General features: G+C 36.2%; 1 protein-coding gene across 1 annotated transcript; it reads left to right on the top strand.

Moving 5' to 3' along the window:
• The first annotated feature begins 18,514 nt into the window (after positions 1-18,514).
• LOC113354003 (nicotianamine synthase-like) lies at positions 18,515-19,506 on the top strand. Its single transcript, XM_026597461.1, has one exon. It carries the CDS (start codon positions 18,611-18,613, stop codon positions 19,472-19,474), a length of 864 nt encoding a protein of 287 aa, XP_026453246.1. The 5' UTR covers positions 18,515-18,610; the 3' UTR covers positions 19,475-19,506.
• Positions 19,507-19,824: the final 318 nt, after the last annotated feature.

The following is a 19,824-nucleotide window of genomic DNA, read 5'->3' as shown; positions in this document are numbered from 1 at the left end:
CTTATGAAGTCTCTGACTTAGAGTAGTCCACTCACCGCCATGTTTCGATCTCGCAGCCATGTAATGTCTCGATGTTTCCAAAACCGGTCAGGTTTAAGGGTTGGAGGAATATTATGAAAGCATCTTACTTATGAGTCGACAGATTCATCGTTCTTATGAAGTCTCTAACTTAGAGTAGTCCACTCACCGCCAGATTTCGAGCTCGGAGCCATGTTATATCTCGAAGTTGCCAAAACCGGACAGGTCTAAGGGTTGGAGGAATATTCTAATGGCACCGATATTATTTATAGATAGACGGATTCATCGTTTTTACGAAGTCTCTGACTTAGAAAAGTCCACTTACCAGTTACCGCCAGGTTTTGAGCTCGGAGCCAGGTTATTTCTATGTTACTTAGAGTGTTACCACTAATTTTATTTCATTTGTAATTTTGTCTAATCCAACGTACCAAAGTTAGGGGAAGCAACTGCTACTAAATCTAACGGTGGGAATCTTGTGTTTGTTTGTCAAAAATTGTGTTTCTTTGCCAATCCGTATGCTTTTGCTTAGACCAATCAGAATATTCCACTTTTCCCGTCCCAGATCCCGCCCAAATTTGATCACGTGTCTGCCCAAGAAATTTTCAGACAATATTTAATGTTTGACCACTGCAATGTGTCATATCCCATGTTAATTCCCCACAGTATTTTCACAACGCGCCCAAAATCATTATTCTCTTCACTCTTCACAAAAATAAGAAAACTCTCTCACCAAAAAAAAAGAAAAAAATCTCTCACCTATCGCCATGTCTGCAACTGTGAAGCTCTAACCCTAACAATCTCTTATCCGAAAACCCTAACAATCTCTCATCAGAAAACCCTAACAATCTCTCATCAGGAAACCCTAACAATCACTCAAACTCTTTAGAAAACCATAACTATCTATTAATCTCAGAGCTCTTCAACTTTGAAGAAAACCCTAACAAATTTTCAAGAAAAGGATTTCACGAAGGGGTAAACTCTCATACTCTCAAATCTTAAGAAAATAAATCTCTTTGTTCCAGTTTTCTATTTTAGTAATTTTGAGTTTTTTTTTCTTCACATAAATGTTCAGATCTTCACATGCAATTTAGGATTTGTTGTTTCCATGATGAAATTGGTATTGGGTCCTATTTAATTTTTGGAATTTTCGATTTTAGGTATTTTTATGATGATTTTCATTTCGATGATTGTCTCTGCAGCTCATGTTCTAGTTTTTTAGGTCTTTGTTCTGTGTTATAACAAAAAATCCCCCCTTTTCTTCCTTCCTATTTCCAATCCCTCTCTCCATCTTTCAATTAGAAAATACAGAGAACCCTATATGGCCATGATTCGCATTAGCAACAGGGAATAAAAAATCATGTTAATGGGGAGGTGCTCTTCATGGGCTCATGAATACAGCTTTAGTGTAATAATTGTAGTAGCAAAGATATGTGGAGTACTAATGCAGAAGTTTAGCCACTGTGATGCATGAAGTATAATTTAGAATTCGTAAGAATTTGTGATTTGATAGGTGTAGCCTTATTCTCTTTAGGTGTATGATTTGATTATATTTGTGCCAAAGCATGAAGTTTAGCCACTGTGATTATATTTTTGCAAGGCATAACTGCAATAATGAAGACTAACAAGGAAACAATAAAGAAAAAGTTGTTCAGGGAGTTGGCCATAAAGGTAAAGGCTTCTCATCTCAATTTCAGTGTAACTAAATTTATTCACCATATCATTTTAACTAACCTATATGCATTGTTGTTGCAGATGAAAAACAAACAGTACAAAACTGATAAAGGTTTTCCATCTGCAGAACCATCCCTTCCACCTGAAAGTAGGCGATCATCACCAAGGAACAAGAAGTTAGAACCAAGGGCTGTTGTTTCTTCTCTAACTAAGTGTGCAACAACTCCAAAGCGTCGTCGACAACCTGAAAGTGCTAAAATGTCATCACCAACTACAAAGAGACGGGCTACTAGGAAGAAGAATGTGCAATCTGAAAGTGCTCAACATTCACAGACCACAATTACAAAGTCCCAATCAAAAAGCTCTGAAGGATATACTGAAAAATATGGAGTGGGGCGAAAGAATGTAAAGCGAAAACTTGACACAAGCAGCACAGGCCCATGTATGAATGTTCAACTTAGGGATCCACACGACACTCTCGCAGATTTTCAAGATGAAGAGGAAGAGGAAGCTGTGGAAGTGGATAACTCTGATCATGTGGAGCCTGATGTGGAAGAAGAGAATGATAATGGTAATGGTGATGAGCCTGAATTGGAAGAAGAAAATGATAATGGTAATGATGATAATGAGGAAGGTGAAGAAGAAAAAGAAGCGAAGAAAAGAAAATATGTTCCACGTGGTCCAACCCAGATGTATGCACTGAAGTTAGATTCTGCTGATCCGAAAAGAACAATTTCCTTCAACGCTAATAAACAACCGATTGGTGATCCATCTGTGAAACTTGCCAGTGTGCTAGGGGTGCTTGTTTGGAAACTTCCATTAACGTACAAGGATTGGAGACTTGTCCCTTATGAAGCCAAAGAAAACATATGGAAGATAGTCTCGGTTCGCAATTGATAACTCTTTTCATTCGTTAATAATTATTTAAGTCATAGTCAACAATTATTTAATTCATAGCGTATTCTAATTCAATTATTTAAATTTATTTGTTGAACCGATTCATTGTGCCTGAGTATTACAAAGACTATTATTTCAGCAAGATGGGAACTTATCTTAGAGAAGCAAGGTCAAGGAAAGCTGGTTTGTTACTCGATGCTTTGGATCGGCTACAAGGGGAAGAACAAAAGAAACGGCTGGAGAAGTTAATGCCCAGGACCATGACAGTTAGGGAGTGGGAAGAGTTTGTGAAACATGTAGACTCTATTGAATTCAGAGTAAGTAATTTCTATTATATAGAATGCCTATATATTTGTATTAAAAACTTAAAAGTCTGTCAAATGATTTTTTTACTTTTCTATTCAGGTCAGAAGAATAAAAATGCAAGAAAATCGTTTAAAACACACCACCCCACATACCATAAGTCGAGAAGGTTACGCCCGATTGGAGGTGAAATTGGTATGTTCTACAGTCTTGATATTCACCATGTGAAAGCTATTGCATCGTTAAAAATATAATTGTTTGAAGTTATCTACAAAGTTTTATCTTAGAAATATTCTGAGATAATACCATGTTGTTATGCTATTCTTGATGACTCATGTATTGATACATTTATTTGGCAGCAAAAAGAGCAAAACACAACCAAAGATATTGATAGAGCTATAATCTGGAAAGTTGGTCATAAACAGCGCAAAGGAAAGAAACCACATCCTGGTGTTGTAGAAGCTTTGGTAAGAAATCTTCTCATGTTACTTTGTTTTATTTTTGTGTGCTTGAAAAAGTCAAAAATATCTGATATTTTACACGCTTACACAGGAAAAACTTGAAAAAGCTCGAGAAAAGTATCATGCTGATTGTGGATCATCCGTGACAGATGATATTCTTGCAAAGGCCTTTGGTGAGGACAAGAAAACTAAAGGGAGACTTAAAGGAATTGGTTTTGGAGCGACACGTAAAAAGGTTGTTGCGCAGTCCCACTATATGATGATGATTAAAGAGTGTCAAGAATCCTATAAAGAATTGAGTGATCGAGTGGTGCAGCTAGAGGTGAGAATTTAACTTGTCTTTTATTAGGTCTCCTTTTCTTGATAAACTCAAACTCGATATTGCCCCTCATACTGCTGATTGGTCTTAATATAGGGAACGAAATCAAAATGTGTCTGCAATGGAGTCTTACCCTCTCACATGTTAAGTCCCAGCAACAATCATGAGGCTAGCACTAGCATAAATGTTATCTGTAATGAAAGAGACTCAACTGATACCACTCCAAGTCATGTCAGGAAACAAAATGAGGTTCAAGTGCCAAAGAGATTCCAAGTTTGCAAGTTGTTAAGCTGGTACAAGGAGGACGAGGTGGTTGCAGAGGATGAAATTGCTGAAACAGATCCAAGTAAGCAGATACATGGAAAAACCAATCGGTCTTGGAGCCTACACTGTATGTGTGAAGGTTTCTTATGTGGATGATGCTCTTGTCTACCAAGCTACTTCAGAAGTCAGAACTGTTCATGATGTTGTTTCAAATTTTTCACATGTCCCAAAGATAGAATAATCTACCAATAGACTTCTTAATCTTCTGTGATCTTTTTGGAGACTTAACTTTTGGTAACAAACATATCACTGCCACTTTTTTGTATGTTTTGTGTATATCACATTGGTATGTGAATGCTTTAACTCTGGGTTTGGTTTAATTTGAATGAATCTTTCAGTTTAATCCAATTGTTTATTTACATTTCAGTTTAATCTAGTTGTTTCTTTACATTTCACAAATAGTAGTGACAAAAGTGAAATATATATTCTGAAATATGGGTTTGATCTTATTCACAAGTATTGTAAAATATTTTATTTACAATCATAACTATGGGTTGTCCAAGATAGTCCTACTACACATAGTATAGTTGTATCAAGGTACTCCTACAATGCTAACAAGTGTACTAACTGTAATATTCACAATACTAATAAGTGTTGTGTTAAAATCTTCTACTACCCATGAAAATAATTATAAAAACAAATGTTCTACAATTCTAACAAGTGTACTGACTGTAATATTCAGAATACTAGTAAGTATTGTGTTAACAATTTCTATTTCATACCACAATCATTGTAAAATGAAATCTTGCAACATCAGCAGGTGGTGTTCAGAATAGTTATACAACTCAAGGAAGTGTAGTGAGAGGAGTATTCACAATACTAATAGACATCATGAAAAGGTTTTCAACTACATAAACTAGATATTGTGAAACAGTTACTGTACAACATAAGTTTGTGTTGTACAAGATAGTTCGACAATTCATACAAGTGTTTTGTAAATATTATTCATAATACTGGTAATTGTTGTTGCATATGTTTCTACGATATGCTACTTATGTTGTCCACGATTGTTCTACAATACAAGCAAGAGTTGTGTTAGGTTATCAAAAAAAATCGAAAGAGAATCACAACATTGACAAACTATTGTCGAACCATGAATCACATCACCCTTTACAACACTTGTCAACCATTTTAGAAAAACTTGGACTTTCTACAATACCCCCATTCCACAATGCATGAAATGGAGTTGTCGTAGGGGTACTGCAACGCTTATCTTGTGTCGTCAATGATGATTTTTCCCGTAGTGAAATCTGTTTAAGCGTTTGAATAAATTCATTATTAGACAAAATCAACTTTGTCAAATTGAGTTTATTCCAGCCTTTAGAGAGCCTTGCAGGATTAGTATGCACCTACATCGATATGAGTTGTATCCTTCGTCTAGGATTCTAGCCATTCCCATGAACACGATGCTGATGTAGGTTTACAACAACAAAAGAACAAGATATTCATTTTTATGCCAGAATAAACAACTCACCACAGAGAGTTCTCGTAGAGAAAACATATTACTGTATATCTTAATTTTCCGTGAACTCTGTGTAGGTGTGTTGTTTATTTTGGCACAAATCAAGCTCACCTTATTGAGATCGATGCCACAAACCTGAAAAGTAACCTCTTTAATTCCAGTTGGTGAGTAAAATCTTAATACATTAGAGTTTCTTGCATTACTCATCATTATTATGGTCCCTTTCCCTTGATGAAAATTGGTTGATTCTTACTACCCTTCCCTTTGTTTTGCCAGGATTCATTGATGCGAATTGAAGCTGTCTAAGTGTGACAAAAATTCATAGTTAACAAGTGCATATCTTGTAATGTATTTTTTCCACCACTTACATAGCCTTGCAGGACCATTGTACACCAAGATAAGAGAAGTAGTTTTGAGGTACCTAGAGATGTGCTCGCATAGACGTTATATGAGACACTGTTGATGTGAAGGTGCAGGTTTCCTTTTCTGTCTCAGGTTTGTTTACTTACCTATTTTGATCTCTTCAAATATATGTTTTACATGACTCCTGCCAACAGGTGCAACTTACCACCATAGATTTTTCAGAGTGGATACGTATTAGTCGTTAGGTTTGCTGTAAATGAAGGAGATCGATGAAACTAATCTGAAAACTAATACGTTTTCCTCTCTGACTCCATTGGTGACTAAACTCTTATGATAATTAGTTTCCCTTGTCATTATTTTATCCTGACTGAAATACTCACTTACTACCATTCTCTTATTGTTTTCTGGAGACTCATTGATTGGAAGACTTGAAGTTGGAGATGTGTTGGTGTGGCAGTACCATCTGAAGTGAAGAACAAGATAAGAGACTGTTGTCTGTTCCTGCAAGGCTATTCAAGAGCTGGAACAAATGAAGTTGCTTCAAATGATTTTATTTCGAGCTCTTGAATAGGTCTTGTAGGAGAGGTATATATACAACAACGAAAGAACAATATATTCATTTTTATGCCAGAACAAACAACTCACCACAACGGGTTTTCGTAGAGAAAAAACATATTACTGTATATCTTAATTTTCGGTAAACCCGATGTGGGTGAGTTATTTATTTTGGCACAAATCAAGCTCACCTTATGGAGATCGATGCTTAATACCAGACAAGTAACCCTCCTTAATTCCAGTTGGTGACTAAACTCTTAACACATTAGAGTTTCTTGCATTACTTATCATTATTATGGTCTCTTTCACTTGATGAAAATTTGGTTGCAGGTTAGGTATACAACAACAAAAGATCAAGATGTTCATTTTTATGGCAGAAGAAACAACTTACCACATCGAGTATTTGTAGAGACATTACTTTTCCAAATACTCGATGCATATGCGTTGTTTCTCTTGGCACAAATAATGCTTACCTTATGGAGATTGATGGTGCAACAAGCCTGACAAGCAACCTACTTAATTCCAGTTGAACTCTTAACACACTAAAGTTATGTGCAATACTTATAATTATTATGGTCTCCTCTAAATGAAAAATTTGGTTGATTCATACTACCATTCTCTTTGTTTTTTTAGTTTTCATTAATGCAAACACCTGAAGACCGTGTTGGCCTTGCAAAGTTGTAAAAGCGAGGGATGAACTTGTAACCAAGATCAAGATTCTTGAATTAATTAAGTTTATCCATGCCCTTGTATTGCGTTGCAGGACATTGATAGAGAAATATAATTAGAACTGTTGATGTGTAAGAATACCTTGACTTGTGGAAAAGTTAGAAGATATGAGACGGTGTTGGTTCTGCGAAGCTGTGGAAGTATGACAACTGAGAAGTAACACATTCTCGTCTCTAATTCTTACAGTGAGTAAACTCTTACTACAACTTTTCAGACTTTTTCATATGAACCGTGTATGTGAATTTCCAGTTACAATTCTGTCAAATAAATATAAACTTTTGATACTTCGGTTGTCAATGTTCAAATTATTATGACTGAATGGTATTCAACAATGAAAATGTATGAATTCCAGAATGACAATGCACATGTAACTGAATGATTCTTTGTATCTCCTGCGAATTTTTTTCCTAATTTGATTGTCACTAATTTTATTGTTTGCAGAAGTATCATATCCATAATGATCATGTAAAACGAAATGCCCAAATTACTGAATGAATCTTTTTCTCCTATAATTTTGGTTTCTGTTTCATTTATTGTTTTTTCAGTATACTGGAATTGATGGCAAGAGCTGGTTAAGGCTACTATGATGTGAATGGACGACTTCTTTTGGCGGATGAACAACTTTTTCAGCCAAGGTATGTATAATGCAGAACAACACTTTCTTATATTTAGAAACCGCTAAAAAACACAACCCTTCTCATTTGATTATAACCATATAGGGAACCATGTATTTTTTTAGACTTAAGCAGTTCTTTCAATGTATAGATGATACTCGTATATACTTACGTATGTGAAGTATTGAGGAGTATGTATTCCAGAATGATTGAATGAATGAATTCCTTGTGCTGCTAGAATGAGAATGTATGTATTGTGGAATGAGATTGAATTCCAGAATAATTGAATGAAATGAATTCCTTGTGCTGCTAGAATGAGAATGTATGTACTGTGGAATGAGATTGAGTTATGGGTTTCAGATTCAGTATTGCAGGTTCAGAAATAAATTGCAATGCAGCTTCAGAAAGTAATTATACTGCAGCTTCAGAAATGGATTACATTGCAGGGTCCAATTATGAGAGCTTATTTATAATAGAAAAAACGTTTTTTTACCAACGTCGAATCAACGTAATAAAATATGTTAGTAATTAGCACACCTGGATTCATTACTGTTACAATCAATCGTCAACGTCTAAAGCCGTTAGTCTATATGTTACAAGCGATAGACACGTGGAAGACGGTAAACGTTACAGTCAGCTATTACGAATCGAATCGTTATGGCAAGCTGGTCCAATCCCTACATATGTATGTAATCTGAGCAACCTAAACACTCTTCACGTTTATATCAATCAACTTTCTGGTACCATTCCTCAAGATATCATAAGCCTAAGGTTTCTTACTGATCTTCAATTGTATACAAATAATCTCACTGGTCAAATCCCTGCTTTTGTAACTAATCTGACCAACCTCAACTTTCTATACCTTTATGAAAATCAACTTTCTGGTAGCATTCCTCACGAAATCGGAAGATTAAGGTTTCTTCCTGATTTAGTTTTGTACAAAACAATCTTACTGGTCCAATCCCTACATCTGTATGTAATCTGACCAACCTAAACACTCTTTACGTTTGCAACAATCGACTTTCTGGTACCATTCCTCAAGATATCGGAAGCCTAAGGTTTCTTACTGATCTTCAATTGTCTACAAACAATCTCACTGGGCAAATCCTTGCTTCTGTAACTAATCTAACGAACCTGAAAACTCTTTATCTTCATCAAAATATACTTTCTGGTAACATTCCTCAAGATATAGGAAGGCTAGCGTCTCTTACTGTCTTTTCAGTGTACGAAAACATCCTGATCACTGGTCCAATCCCTACTTCTATATATAACCTGAGCAAGCTACAAAATATATAAGTTTATGACACTCAACTTCCGGTGACATCCCTCGAGGAATTGGAAAATTGACGTCTCTCGTTGGACTTCAATTGTCCACAACTTAAACTTTTTATCTCTCAATGAAAATCATCTTTCAGGTAACATCCCTCATGATATCGGAAGGCTAAAGTTTATTGTTAGCATTGAGTTTTCCGCGAACGATCTAACGGGTCCAATTCCTACTTCTTTCAGTAACATGGGCGATTTAATTGAAGTACGTCTTTTTGAAAATCAGTTAACCGGGTCATTACTGTGAAAGGACAATAGTCCCACATCACTAGTTTTCGCTTAATGAACTTAAAATATAATATGGAAGGGCCGCTCCACTCATTTCCAATTGGTTTTGAGTTGGATGCCCACAGACTTTAATATGGTATCAGAGCTAGGCCCGTACGCGGGGTGTAGGCCGAATTAGTGGCCATCGTGACCGAATGACTGGTTCACTTGTGCACCCGTGACCGAATGACTGGTCACTCGTATGACCTGTACGTATGGTGGATCGTGACCTAATGTCACCTGCACATCCATGACCCACACGTGCGTAGGTCCACGTGTTAGGCCGAATGACTTGCCTTACACGTGAGGGAGGGTGTGAAAGGACAATAGTCCCACATCACTAGTTTCCGCATAATGAACTTAAATTATAATATGGAAGGGCCGCTCCACTCATTGTCAATTGGTTTTGAGTTGGATGCCCACAGACTTTAACACAACAATAAACAACCTAACCCAGTTAAACCTCATGGATTTACATGATAACATATTTTCTGGCTATTTACCTCAAGATATATGGACAGGTGGATTACTTGCAGTACTTCAGGTAGGTGACAATCAATTTCCCAGAGATCCTTAGCTGAAGTCTCGTGCTGATAATTAACTTTTAATGCAGTTGCTAAACACCCTCGTATCGAAGCAACACATAATTTATTCATCTTGTTCCACTGCTTTTCAGACATCTCAGCTGGCCGATCTTCTAGAGCTTCTTCTAGGTCAAGAAGAACAAGAGCATCCATTATGTCCGTTCTCCATAAACCAAAGTTATTGGTTCCTGTAAACTTTTCTACCTTGAGTTGTGATCTATGTGAATGAAGTATTTCTTCTTTTGTTTCTTTATCTTTATTTGTGGACTCCGAATGTTCTCCTAAAGGATATTTCGGATCTTCGTCCCCGTCAACCATTGTTCACAAACAACCAAATATAGATAAAAACAGAACCTTTGAGATTTCTATTACCTCAAGAAATCTTCAGAAAAATACCTTCACTTCAACTGCAATTCGAAGACCCGTATCCAAGAGCGTCTCCTTGCTCTAATACCAATTGTTGCGCCAAATCCTGCGGAAGCGTTAGGTTTCACTGCTACAACGGTACCTCGGTATAGCCAAGAGCACAATCACACACACAAGAAGAACAAATATTTAACGAGGTTGAATCCTCGGGAAGGAATAAGAAATTTTATATATTACCGTATAGGTTGGAATATACAAATCTCAAGCAGAGAAGAAGAGAACTCTTACTAGTTCTGGTGTGTTTTCCCTAGTTCTCTCTATGGCTATTTATACACATCAATAGGACTGGACACATTCCTTAACAAGGATTACTCTCCTACAAGTATAGGGTTTCCTAACTTAACTCTAAGAGACAAACCTCTTAAGCTGCTATACTTAGGACACTAGTAATTGATTTCCTTAACCAACTAGATTTCCTAATCTAGTCCTTGACCATCCTACCAACACTTTGGCAATATTGCGTAATCTTTGCGTACTGATTCAATGACTCGTCAATGACTCGCGAATTTTCAATAGTCATGCTCGTGCATTTACTTTCAACCAACGTCATGCATTTCAACCAGTTATGTACAAACGAGGTAGGTCTAAAAGTTTTGGCATTCTACCTGATCGAGTTGCGATATTTCTTAAACCACGCATACAATCCAATGGCTCGCGAATTTCAATAGTCATGCTCATGCATTTGCTTTCAACCAACGTACAAATGAGGGAGGTCTAAGAGTGTTGGCATTCTACCTGAGTTGTTAATAATGTGACATGAGTTGGCATTTTAGTAAGAGCATCTCCAACAGAGGGTGAAAGTTTTATTTTCTTTTGACACATAGGATTTTAGACCCTCATTTAGATTAAATCCATCTCCAATAGTAGTTCCTTTAAAGTAGGAAGGGTGTCAAAATAAATATAAAGGTGTTAGAGAAAGTCTTATTAAGACCTTGGGAATGACCTCAATGTCATCTTTTTGACTATTTTTTTAATTATTCTTTTTAAATAAATTTTTCTAAACAATAGGAAAAAGGGAACCACTTTTATCTTTATCCAAAAAATCAAATCATATAACTAACACCCCACACTACTGGAGATGGTTCATGTGAAAAACATTATTTTGTGTGTTATATATATAACCCCACAAATAAGGATCTAAATAAAAATTCCACATAGGATTTGTAGCATCCACTGTTGGAGATGCTCTAAACGTCCTTAATAGTTTGGTTGGCAATCCCCTATTTTCCCGTTATTCAATGTTGTGTGTATCCTACGTACAATTGAATGATTCAGCAGTTTTCATTAGTCATGCTCATGCATTTGCTTTTCTAACCGACGTATAATGGGGGAACTTTAAAGCTTTGTCAAGTCAGATATATATATGCTCACCGTTGTATAGATATCCTGGTCTATGGACAAACGTGAATTATGATAAGATCCTAGTTACACTCCGCCACAGAAGACATTTATATGTATACAGGCATAGATAAGTCTCCGGACATTTTTTTTTTTCTTTTTTCTTTTTTTGTAGTTTTCCCTGTCGGACTGACAAATTATTTATCTTTGATACGTATAGCATACTCACATGGGGTACCACAATTGGCCTTAATGGTTACTGTAAGTGTTGATAGAGATCGTTTTTGTTGCGATTTAGGCTACTGATATTGATCTTCTTCACTATTATTACTACGTATTATACTTTCATTTGCTCTTAGTTAAAATCATAGTTATTTATATTTTCCTTTGTGTTGTCCTGGGCTAGTGCAGCTGGAAACAGGGTTCATCTGAATTTTTCAAACTCTGTTTATAACTGGGAGACAGTGTTCGACTGAGTCTCTAGTTCTTCTTATTTGTTTTGCTTCCTTTCTTTATTTTTGTCTACCTTTTGTAGACTTTTGTATATTCTCCCCTTTTTAATAAATCTTTCACTTCTCATCAAAAAAAAAACGTCGTGGATGACCCATCTAGCATAAAAATTTGGAAGTTACTTCTAGTTTAGTTTATAAAGTTGCCAGAGAAAAAAAGAAATAAAATAATCTATAATCATTTTGTTCATATCCTTGTCAAAATAGAAAAGCACATCAGTTGAGTTTTTCTTTTCTTTTTAATCGGAAGGGAATGCACAAAGTTTTTAGAGGAAATACATAACAAGTGCACAAATAAAATAGAAAAAGGAGATAACTAAGAGAGAAAAAAATCCTACATCCAAAAGTCCAAAAAGCGCTGGAGCCAGTGGTGCCCTAATTCAGTTTGAAAGGAAATAAATACAAATGCACAAATAAAATTAAAAAACTACACTACCTGAAAATGAAAAAGAAAAGATCCCAAATCCAAAAGTCCAAAATGCGCTTAAGCTGGTGGTGCCCTAATTTAGCTTCAATCTTCTCCTTACCTAAGATTGTGCCAACGCCACTCCCAGTGCAAATCTCATCACCAATGAGCCTCTCATGAAGCAAAACCCTAAATGAACATCAATCATTACTGTTCAACTACCTTCGAAGAAGACACATTAACACCCAAAAATTAGAAGCAGGCACACCTTGCCCGTTATCACCAAAGTCAAATCACCAACTTAATACCGAAAGAACACTACCAAAATCACGAAGATTGCCGACACGCCACCGTCAACATATATGATTAAGTTGTTTAAAATCCGTTACCGCCAACAACATTCAGTACTGTTTATAATACCTAACATGATTTGACGACCTGTTTAGAGGTTTTCTACCTTGTTTTTCTACTAGGTTACAATTTCACGTGGGTATGAAGTACCCATAGAGTCATAAAGAGTGATTTGGCTAAAGAAATTTGGGATTATCTGCTTCCAAAAACTTAATATTGACTTCGACTAATGAAGTCTTCACGACACAAAACAACAAGATCGAACGTTATATATATTGTAAAACTCCTTGTAGGATTCTGTTCATCTTAAAAACTACACTGTCTTTCAGAAAACTAGCTTGAAATTTCTAAAAATGTTGTCGGTATTAAAATTTGCTAGTGCTGTTTCATTAATGGTGGCATTGGTGTTGTCATTTTACAATGATGATGTTTTTGCTTTGAGATCTTCTTCAGTTCTTCATGAGAAACAGTTAGCCGCCTCAGTAGTGGAACAAGTGGAATCTCTTTTGAAATGGAAATCGACTCTTGTTAACCAAAATGACTCTCTCCTCCATTCGTGGAAGAAAAGTCCTACTGGTAGTGTAACAAGTCCATGCAAGTGGTATGGAATCACTTGCAACGAGGGAAGCATCACGAGATTGAATTTAACAGAGTCACGTTTACAAGGTACGCTTCGAAGTTTCAACTTCTCATCTTTCTCCCAACTTGCTAGCCTTGATCTGAGCTTAAACAGACTCTTCGGATCCATTCCCTCTCACATTGGTAATCTTTCAAACTTGTCCTACCTTGATCTTTCTTATAATAAACTTTCTGGATATATTCCATCAGGAATAACCTTACTCAGTTTGAGCAACCTCAACACTCTATACCTTCATGAAAACCAACTTTCTGGTAGCATTCCTCACGAAATCGGAAGATTAAGGTTTCTTACTGATTTAGTTTTGTACAAAAACAATCTCACTGGTTCAATCCCTACATCTATATGTAATCTGAGCAACCTAAACACTCTTTACGTTTATAACAATCGACTTTCTGGTACCATTCCTAAAGAAATCGGAAGGCTAAGGTTTCTTACTGCCCTCCAACTGTCTACAAACAATATCACTGGTCAAATCCCTGCTTCAGTAACTAATCTGACCAACCTAAGAACTCTGAATCTTCATCAGAATAAACTTTCTGGTAACATCCCTAAAGATATAGGAAGGCTAGAGTCTCTTACTGTTTTTTCAGTGTTCGAAAACACCCTGATCACTGGTCCAATCCCTACTTCTCTGTGTAATCTGAGCAACCTACGAGATATATACGTTTATGAAAATCAACTTTCCGGTTACATCCCTCCAGAAATAGGAAAGTTGACGTCTCTTATTTTTCTTGATTTGTCCACAAGTAATCTCATTGGTCAAATCCCTACATCTCTAAGTAATCTTACCAACCTAAACGTTTTGTCTCTTAATCAAAATCATCTTTCTGGTAACATCCCTCATGATATCGGAAGGCTAAAGTTTGTTTATCGCATTGATTTTTCCGCGAACAATCTCACGGGTACAATTCCTTCTTCTTTCAGTAACATGAGCGATTTAGCTGAAGTACGTCTTTATGAAAATCACTTAACCGGGTCATTACGGACAGAAATAAGCAACCTAACCCAGTTAAAAATCATGGATTTGAATGAAAACATATTTTCTGGCTATTTACCTGAAGATATATGTATAGGTGGACTACTTGAAATACTTCAGGTAGGTGACAATCAATTTACTGGTCCCATACCAAAAAGCATTAGAAACTGCACTAGCCTAACGAGGTTCGGTCTTCAACATAACAAGCTGGCTGATAATATATCAGAGGCCTTCCACGTGTATCCGAATCTATATAGGTTTACAGTGAATCAAAATATGTTGTATGGTGAACTATCAAAAGATTGGGGTGAATGTCATAAGTTGACATCCATGGATATCTCGGGAAACAAGATTACAGGTAGAATACCGTCTGAATTTGGAAAGCTGGAGAATTTAACTGAACTTAATCTTGAGTTCAATAGTTTAGGAGGCCTAATTCCAAGTGAGTTATTCAAATTGTCTTCAATGGTCAAGTTAAACTTGAATAGTAACCAACTCTCAGGTAGGTTGCCATCGACAGTTGGAATGCTATCCAGCTTGCAGCAACTCGACTTATCAGATAATAAGCTTGTTGGACCAATACCTAAGCAACTTGGAGAGTGTTCAAGGCTACTCTACTTAAATTTGAGTAAAAATGGTTTTAATGGAAGCATCCCACTTACGATGGGAAGCTTGAATTCATTACAAATCCTATTGGATCTCAGTCAAAATGAGTTGAGTGGAGAAATACCACCAGATTTTGGAATACTAAGTAAATTAATGAATTTAAATTTGTCCCATAACAAGCTTTCCGGTTCAATTCCTTCTTCATTCGTTCAAATGCTTAGCTTGATCACTGTCGATATTTCATTCAATGAATTGACTGGTCCAATACCAGACATGAAGGCCTTTAAGGATGCTCCTTTCGATGCACTGAAGAACAACAAAGATCTATGTGGTAATCACTCTGGAGGTATCAAACCATGTAATTTTTCGGTCGTGAAGGGTAGAAAAAAGTCTAGAAGTAAACTTCTGGTGAAAATCCTAGTTCCTTTATTTGGTACCTTTTTTCTTTTATTTGTACTTCTTGCTATGTTTTTTCGATTCCGAAAAAGATTAGTAGGAAATACCGAGCACACAGATGAAACAAACGGTACGGATATTGGAAAAAATTTATTCTCGATATGGAATTACGATGGGAAAATAGTGTTCGAAGACATAATTGAAGCAACGGAAGACTTTGATACCAAGTATTGCATCGGAACAGGAGGATACGGCAGTGTTTATAAAGCAGAGCTATCAACAGGCCAGGTTGTTGCTGTGAAGAAATTACACTCATCAGAGGAAGATTCTGAAATAGTTGATCTTAAATCTTTCGACAGAGAAGTTTATGCATTAACAGAAATTCGACACAGGAACATTGTGAAGCTTTTCGGGTTTTGTTCTAATTCGGAACGAAGACTCTCTTTTCTGGTTTATGAATTCATAGAAAGGGGGAGCTTGAAAAATGTTTTATGCAACTACGAAGAAGCAGCGGAGTTTGATTGGGTAAAGAGAATAAGATTCATCAAGGGAACGGCTAATGCACTTGCTTACATGCACCATGATTGTGCACCAGCTTTAGTTCACAGGGACATATCTAGCAACAATGTTTTGCTGGATTTTGAATATGAAGCTCGTATTTCTGATTTTGGTACTGCCAGGATTTTGAAGCCAGACTCATCCAACTGGACTTCACTAGCAGGAACTTATGGATATGTTGCTCCAGGTAAAATCCTATTCCCAAAATCTAACAGTTACTGCTATAATTATCATTTTCTGAATTATATAAATAAACTTCACAGCCATTGCTCTTGTTTCCCGTTATGTCCAGAGCTTGCTTATACAATGAAAGTTACCGCAAAGTGCGACGTCTATAGCTTTGGGGTGATAATGTTAGAAGTACTAATAGGGAGGCATCCATCTGAAATCATCACTTTGCTCTCCCCTATTCTTGGTTCATCGTCGTCCTCGTCCTCTACATCTTCCAGCACTGTGGGGCAAAACATAAAATTGAAAGACGTGTTGGACCAGTCCATTGGAGCACCAGAAAATTTTCTGAAGAATAAAATAATTTACTTTGTGAAGGTCGGATTTTCATGCTTACGTGGTGATCCAAATACTCGACCAACAATGCAAGAAGTATCCACAAAACTATCATTGTCTGTTCAAAATAGGGCATGTGACGCAAAGCCCTTCGAAACTATTACGCTGGGAGATCTGCTGATTGATTTGTAAGAATGCTGGTGTAACCTGATGATTTTATTATTTCTGTCATTTGTTTCTTTTTAAGAAAATGTCTTTCAATAAAATATATATGAATCGTTTGCTGTTTGTAATCAACGTACTTTTGTAAATGTTAGTGTATTTCGTGTGAAAGAGGAAAAAAATAAATAAGAAAACATCAATTGTTACACCGACATGAGTCTTGAGAGCGAGAAAAACATATCTTTTTTGAATTCAAGTGATCTTTGAATGTCACATAAACCTAATCTGTAATATTATTAGGAATATAGGTGAAGTCAAGTCAATGACTTGACTAAGTCTGTCAGTCTGTTATAAATACACCTCTCCTGTATCTGTAATAGACATCCAATAATAATACTGTAAGAACATCTATTCAATATCAATTCTAAAGTTTTACATGGTATCATTCGGGAAAAACTATTTCAAAAATTCTTTTTCGATCCTATTTTTCATTAATTTTTCATCTCCATTTTCATAGTCTCATTAATGGTTATGATTCTTTATAAAGTCTCATTCATTTATTCTGGGAGCTACTACTTTTGCGGTTATTCAACTTGTGATGCTGCTTCTAACAAATATTTTTCTACACCAATTGGTCATTGCTGGAGCTATTACTACTATGTTGTTGTTAGTTTTCTGTTTCTACTCATTGGCTAAGTTTAGCTTCTCCATCGTATATTTCTGGAATTCATTGTTCTTTAATGCTTCGAATGGTGATTACAAGTGATGCAACTTCAGCAGTTCTTTTTCTTACAAGTCAACTTCGTCAGCAGTTCTCTGATTCAACTACTTCTTCTGCTTACTTTGTCTTGGAAGTCATACTTTGTTGTGGATGTTTTGCTGCTGGGGTTGTTGCTGTCTAGCATGACTATTACCTTTACCTCTGCGTCAGATAAGTCTTCTTCAGCTCCTTCTGCTGCTAGTACTATCTTTGTTGCTGCTGATGTTTCTAATTGCTGTAGCTTACTTTAGTTTTGTTTTGTTTTGTTTACTATTGTTTCAGTTTGAGAGGGTGTTCTACCTTTTCTTTTGTTTGGCAAACTTACTCTTGCAGTTTGCGCATTTGATGAGGTATTTTGTTTTTCTTTCTTGTCAAACTCTTACAGTACTATCTGTAAGGTTTGAGGGGGGTGTATTAGGAATACAGGTGAAGTCAAGTCAATGACTTGACTAAGTCTGTCAGTCTGTTATAAATACACCTCTCCTGTATCTGTAATAGACATCCAATAATAATATTGTAAGAACATCTATTCAATATCAATTCTAAAGTTTTACAAATATTATGTTCATTATTACTAGTCACAACTCACAAGTGATATCTTTGAATGTCATTCAAACCTGATGGGATCATAATGACAATGACATTTGCAATCAATATTTGGATTATAAATTGAGATATAATAAACATTTCTGGCTTTCTATGATAACGCAACTACGTACTACTCTACCAAACACCCATTGTGCGTTTGTTTCATCACCCATTATCAAATTCCTAAAATTGTCTTAACTATTAGTTATTAATTGTTTTTCTGCTTTGTACATTTGGTGTGTTATATGTCAACATAGATAGTCGCTCCATAAGATATGATGCCATATGGAATTATGGATTATAAAACCAACGACTACTTTCATTGCAAATGCTGTCCATAAATAGCCACCACATCTGGAGGCTAAACAATCAAACACAAATTCTCTTCGGCATATATCTTTATAGAAATTGCTTAATTCATATATACTTCATCCCCTTTAAAGAAACGTCAAAATTGTTGCTCTATTTAGAATTCAAAAACAACACAATTTGTCAGCATGGGTTCATTGGATTCATTGGTTTCTTGTGATCAAGAAGATATGTTAGTTAAAAATGTTTGCGAGATCTACGACAACCTATCAACCTTACAAAGCCTCAAACCTTCAAAAGATGTTGACACTCTTTTCACTCGACTTGTCCTAACGTGTATGCCACCATCTCCAATTGATGTAACCAAATTACCAGGAAAAGTTCAAGGAATCCGTTCCAAACTCATTCGTCTGTGTGGTGAAGCCGAAGGTCTCTTAGAATCTCACTTCTCAGCGCTGTTAGGTTCTTATGATATCCCACTTGATCATATTAGCATGTTTCCGTACTACACTAATTACATCAAACTTGGCCGACTTGAATACACTATAATGAGCAATTATATCACAAACGCAAACCCAAGTGACATCGCTTTCATCGGATCCGGACCCCTTCCTCTCACGTCGATAGTATTGGCTTCGAACCACCTGAAAAACACTATGTTTCACAATTATGATATCGACCGATCAGCCAATGCTTTGGCTTCTAACTTGGTCGCTGCAGATCCTGACTTGTCGAAGCGAATGCTATTTCATGATACTGATATTATGAAAGTTTCTACTGGTTTAAGCGACTACGAAGTTGTCTTCTTAGCTGCTTTAGTTGGTTTGAACAAAGAAGATAAACGCAAAGTTATTGATCATCTGGCCAAATACATGGCACCAGGGTCATTACTAATGTTGAGGAGTGCTCATGGTGCTCGTGGTTTTCTATATCCAATTGTTGAGCCTAGTGATTTGCCAGGTTTCGAGGTTCTTGCTGTTTTTCATCCGATGGACGATGTGATAAATTCGGTCATTGTTGCACGTAAAAGCAAGGATAAGTACCAGTACTAGTTCATGGGGTTAATGATTTGTGCGAAGTTGGTTTTGTCTGTCTTCAACATGCATGTAGAAGTGAGAGATGTTCACTTCAATAAATAATCCTTTTATGGATGTTGCGAGGGTGTGAATTGTAAGTTAATTTCATTTTAATTCAATAAAATTACCTTTGATAAGTCTTTTACATGAATGTTTGTTTTTACTGAGAGCAACCACTATGGACTCCAGTCAAATCAGCTAACTTCATCTTCTCCTCTTCCTGTTTCAATTATTACCCAATTTTCATTCAAACTGTAAAGATCTTAATTAGTATTTATCCGCGTAATAGTTTCGAACATCTCGGCATTACACCTAGAGTGTTTTTA

The sequence above is a fragment of the Papaver somniferum genome, chromosome 2 (assembly GCF_003573695.1).
Source record: "Papaver somniferum cultivar HN1 chromosome 2, ASM357369v1, whole genome shotgun sequence".
NCBI lineage: Eukaryota > Viridiplantae > Streptophyta > Magnoliopsida > Ranunculales > Papaveraceae > Papaver > Papaver somniferum.
This window is presented reverse-complemented; position numbering and strand designations above follow the sequence as displayed.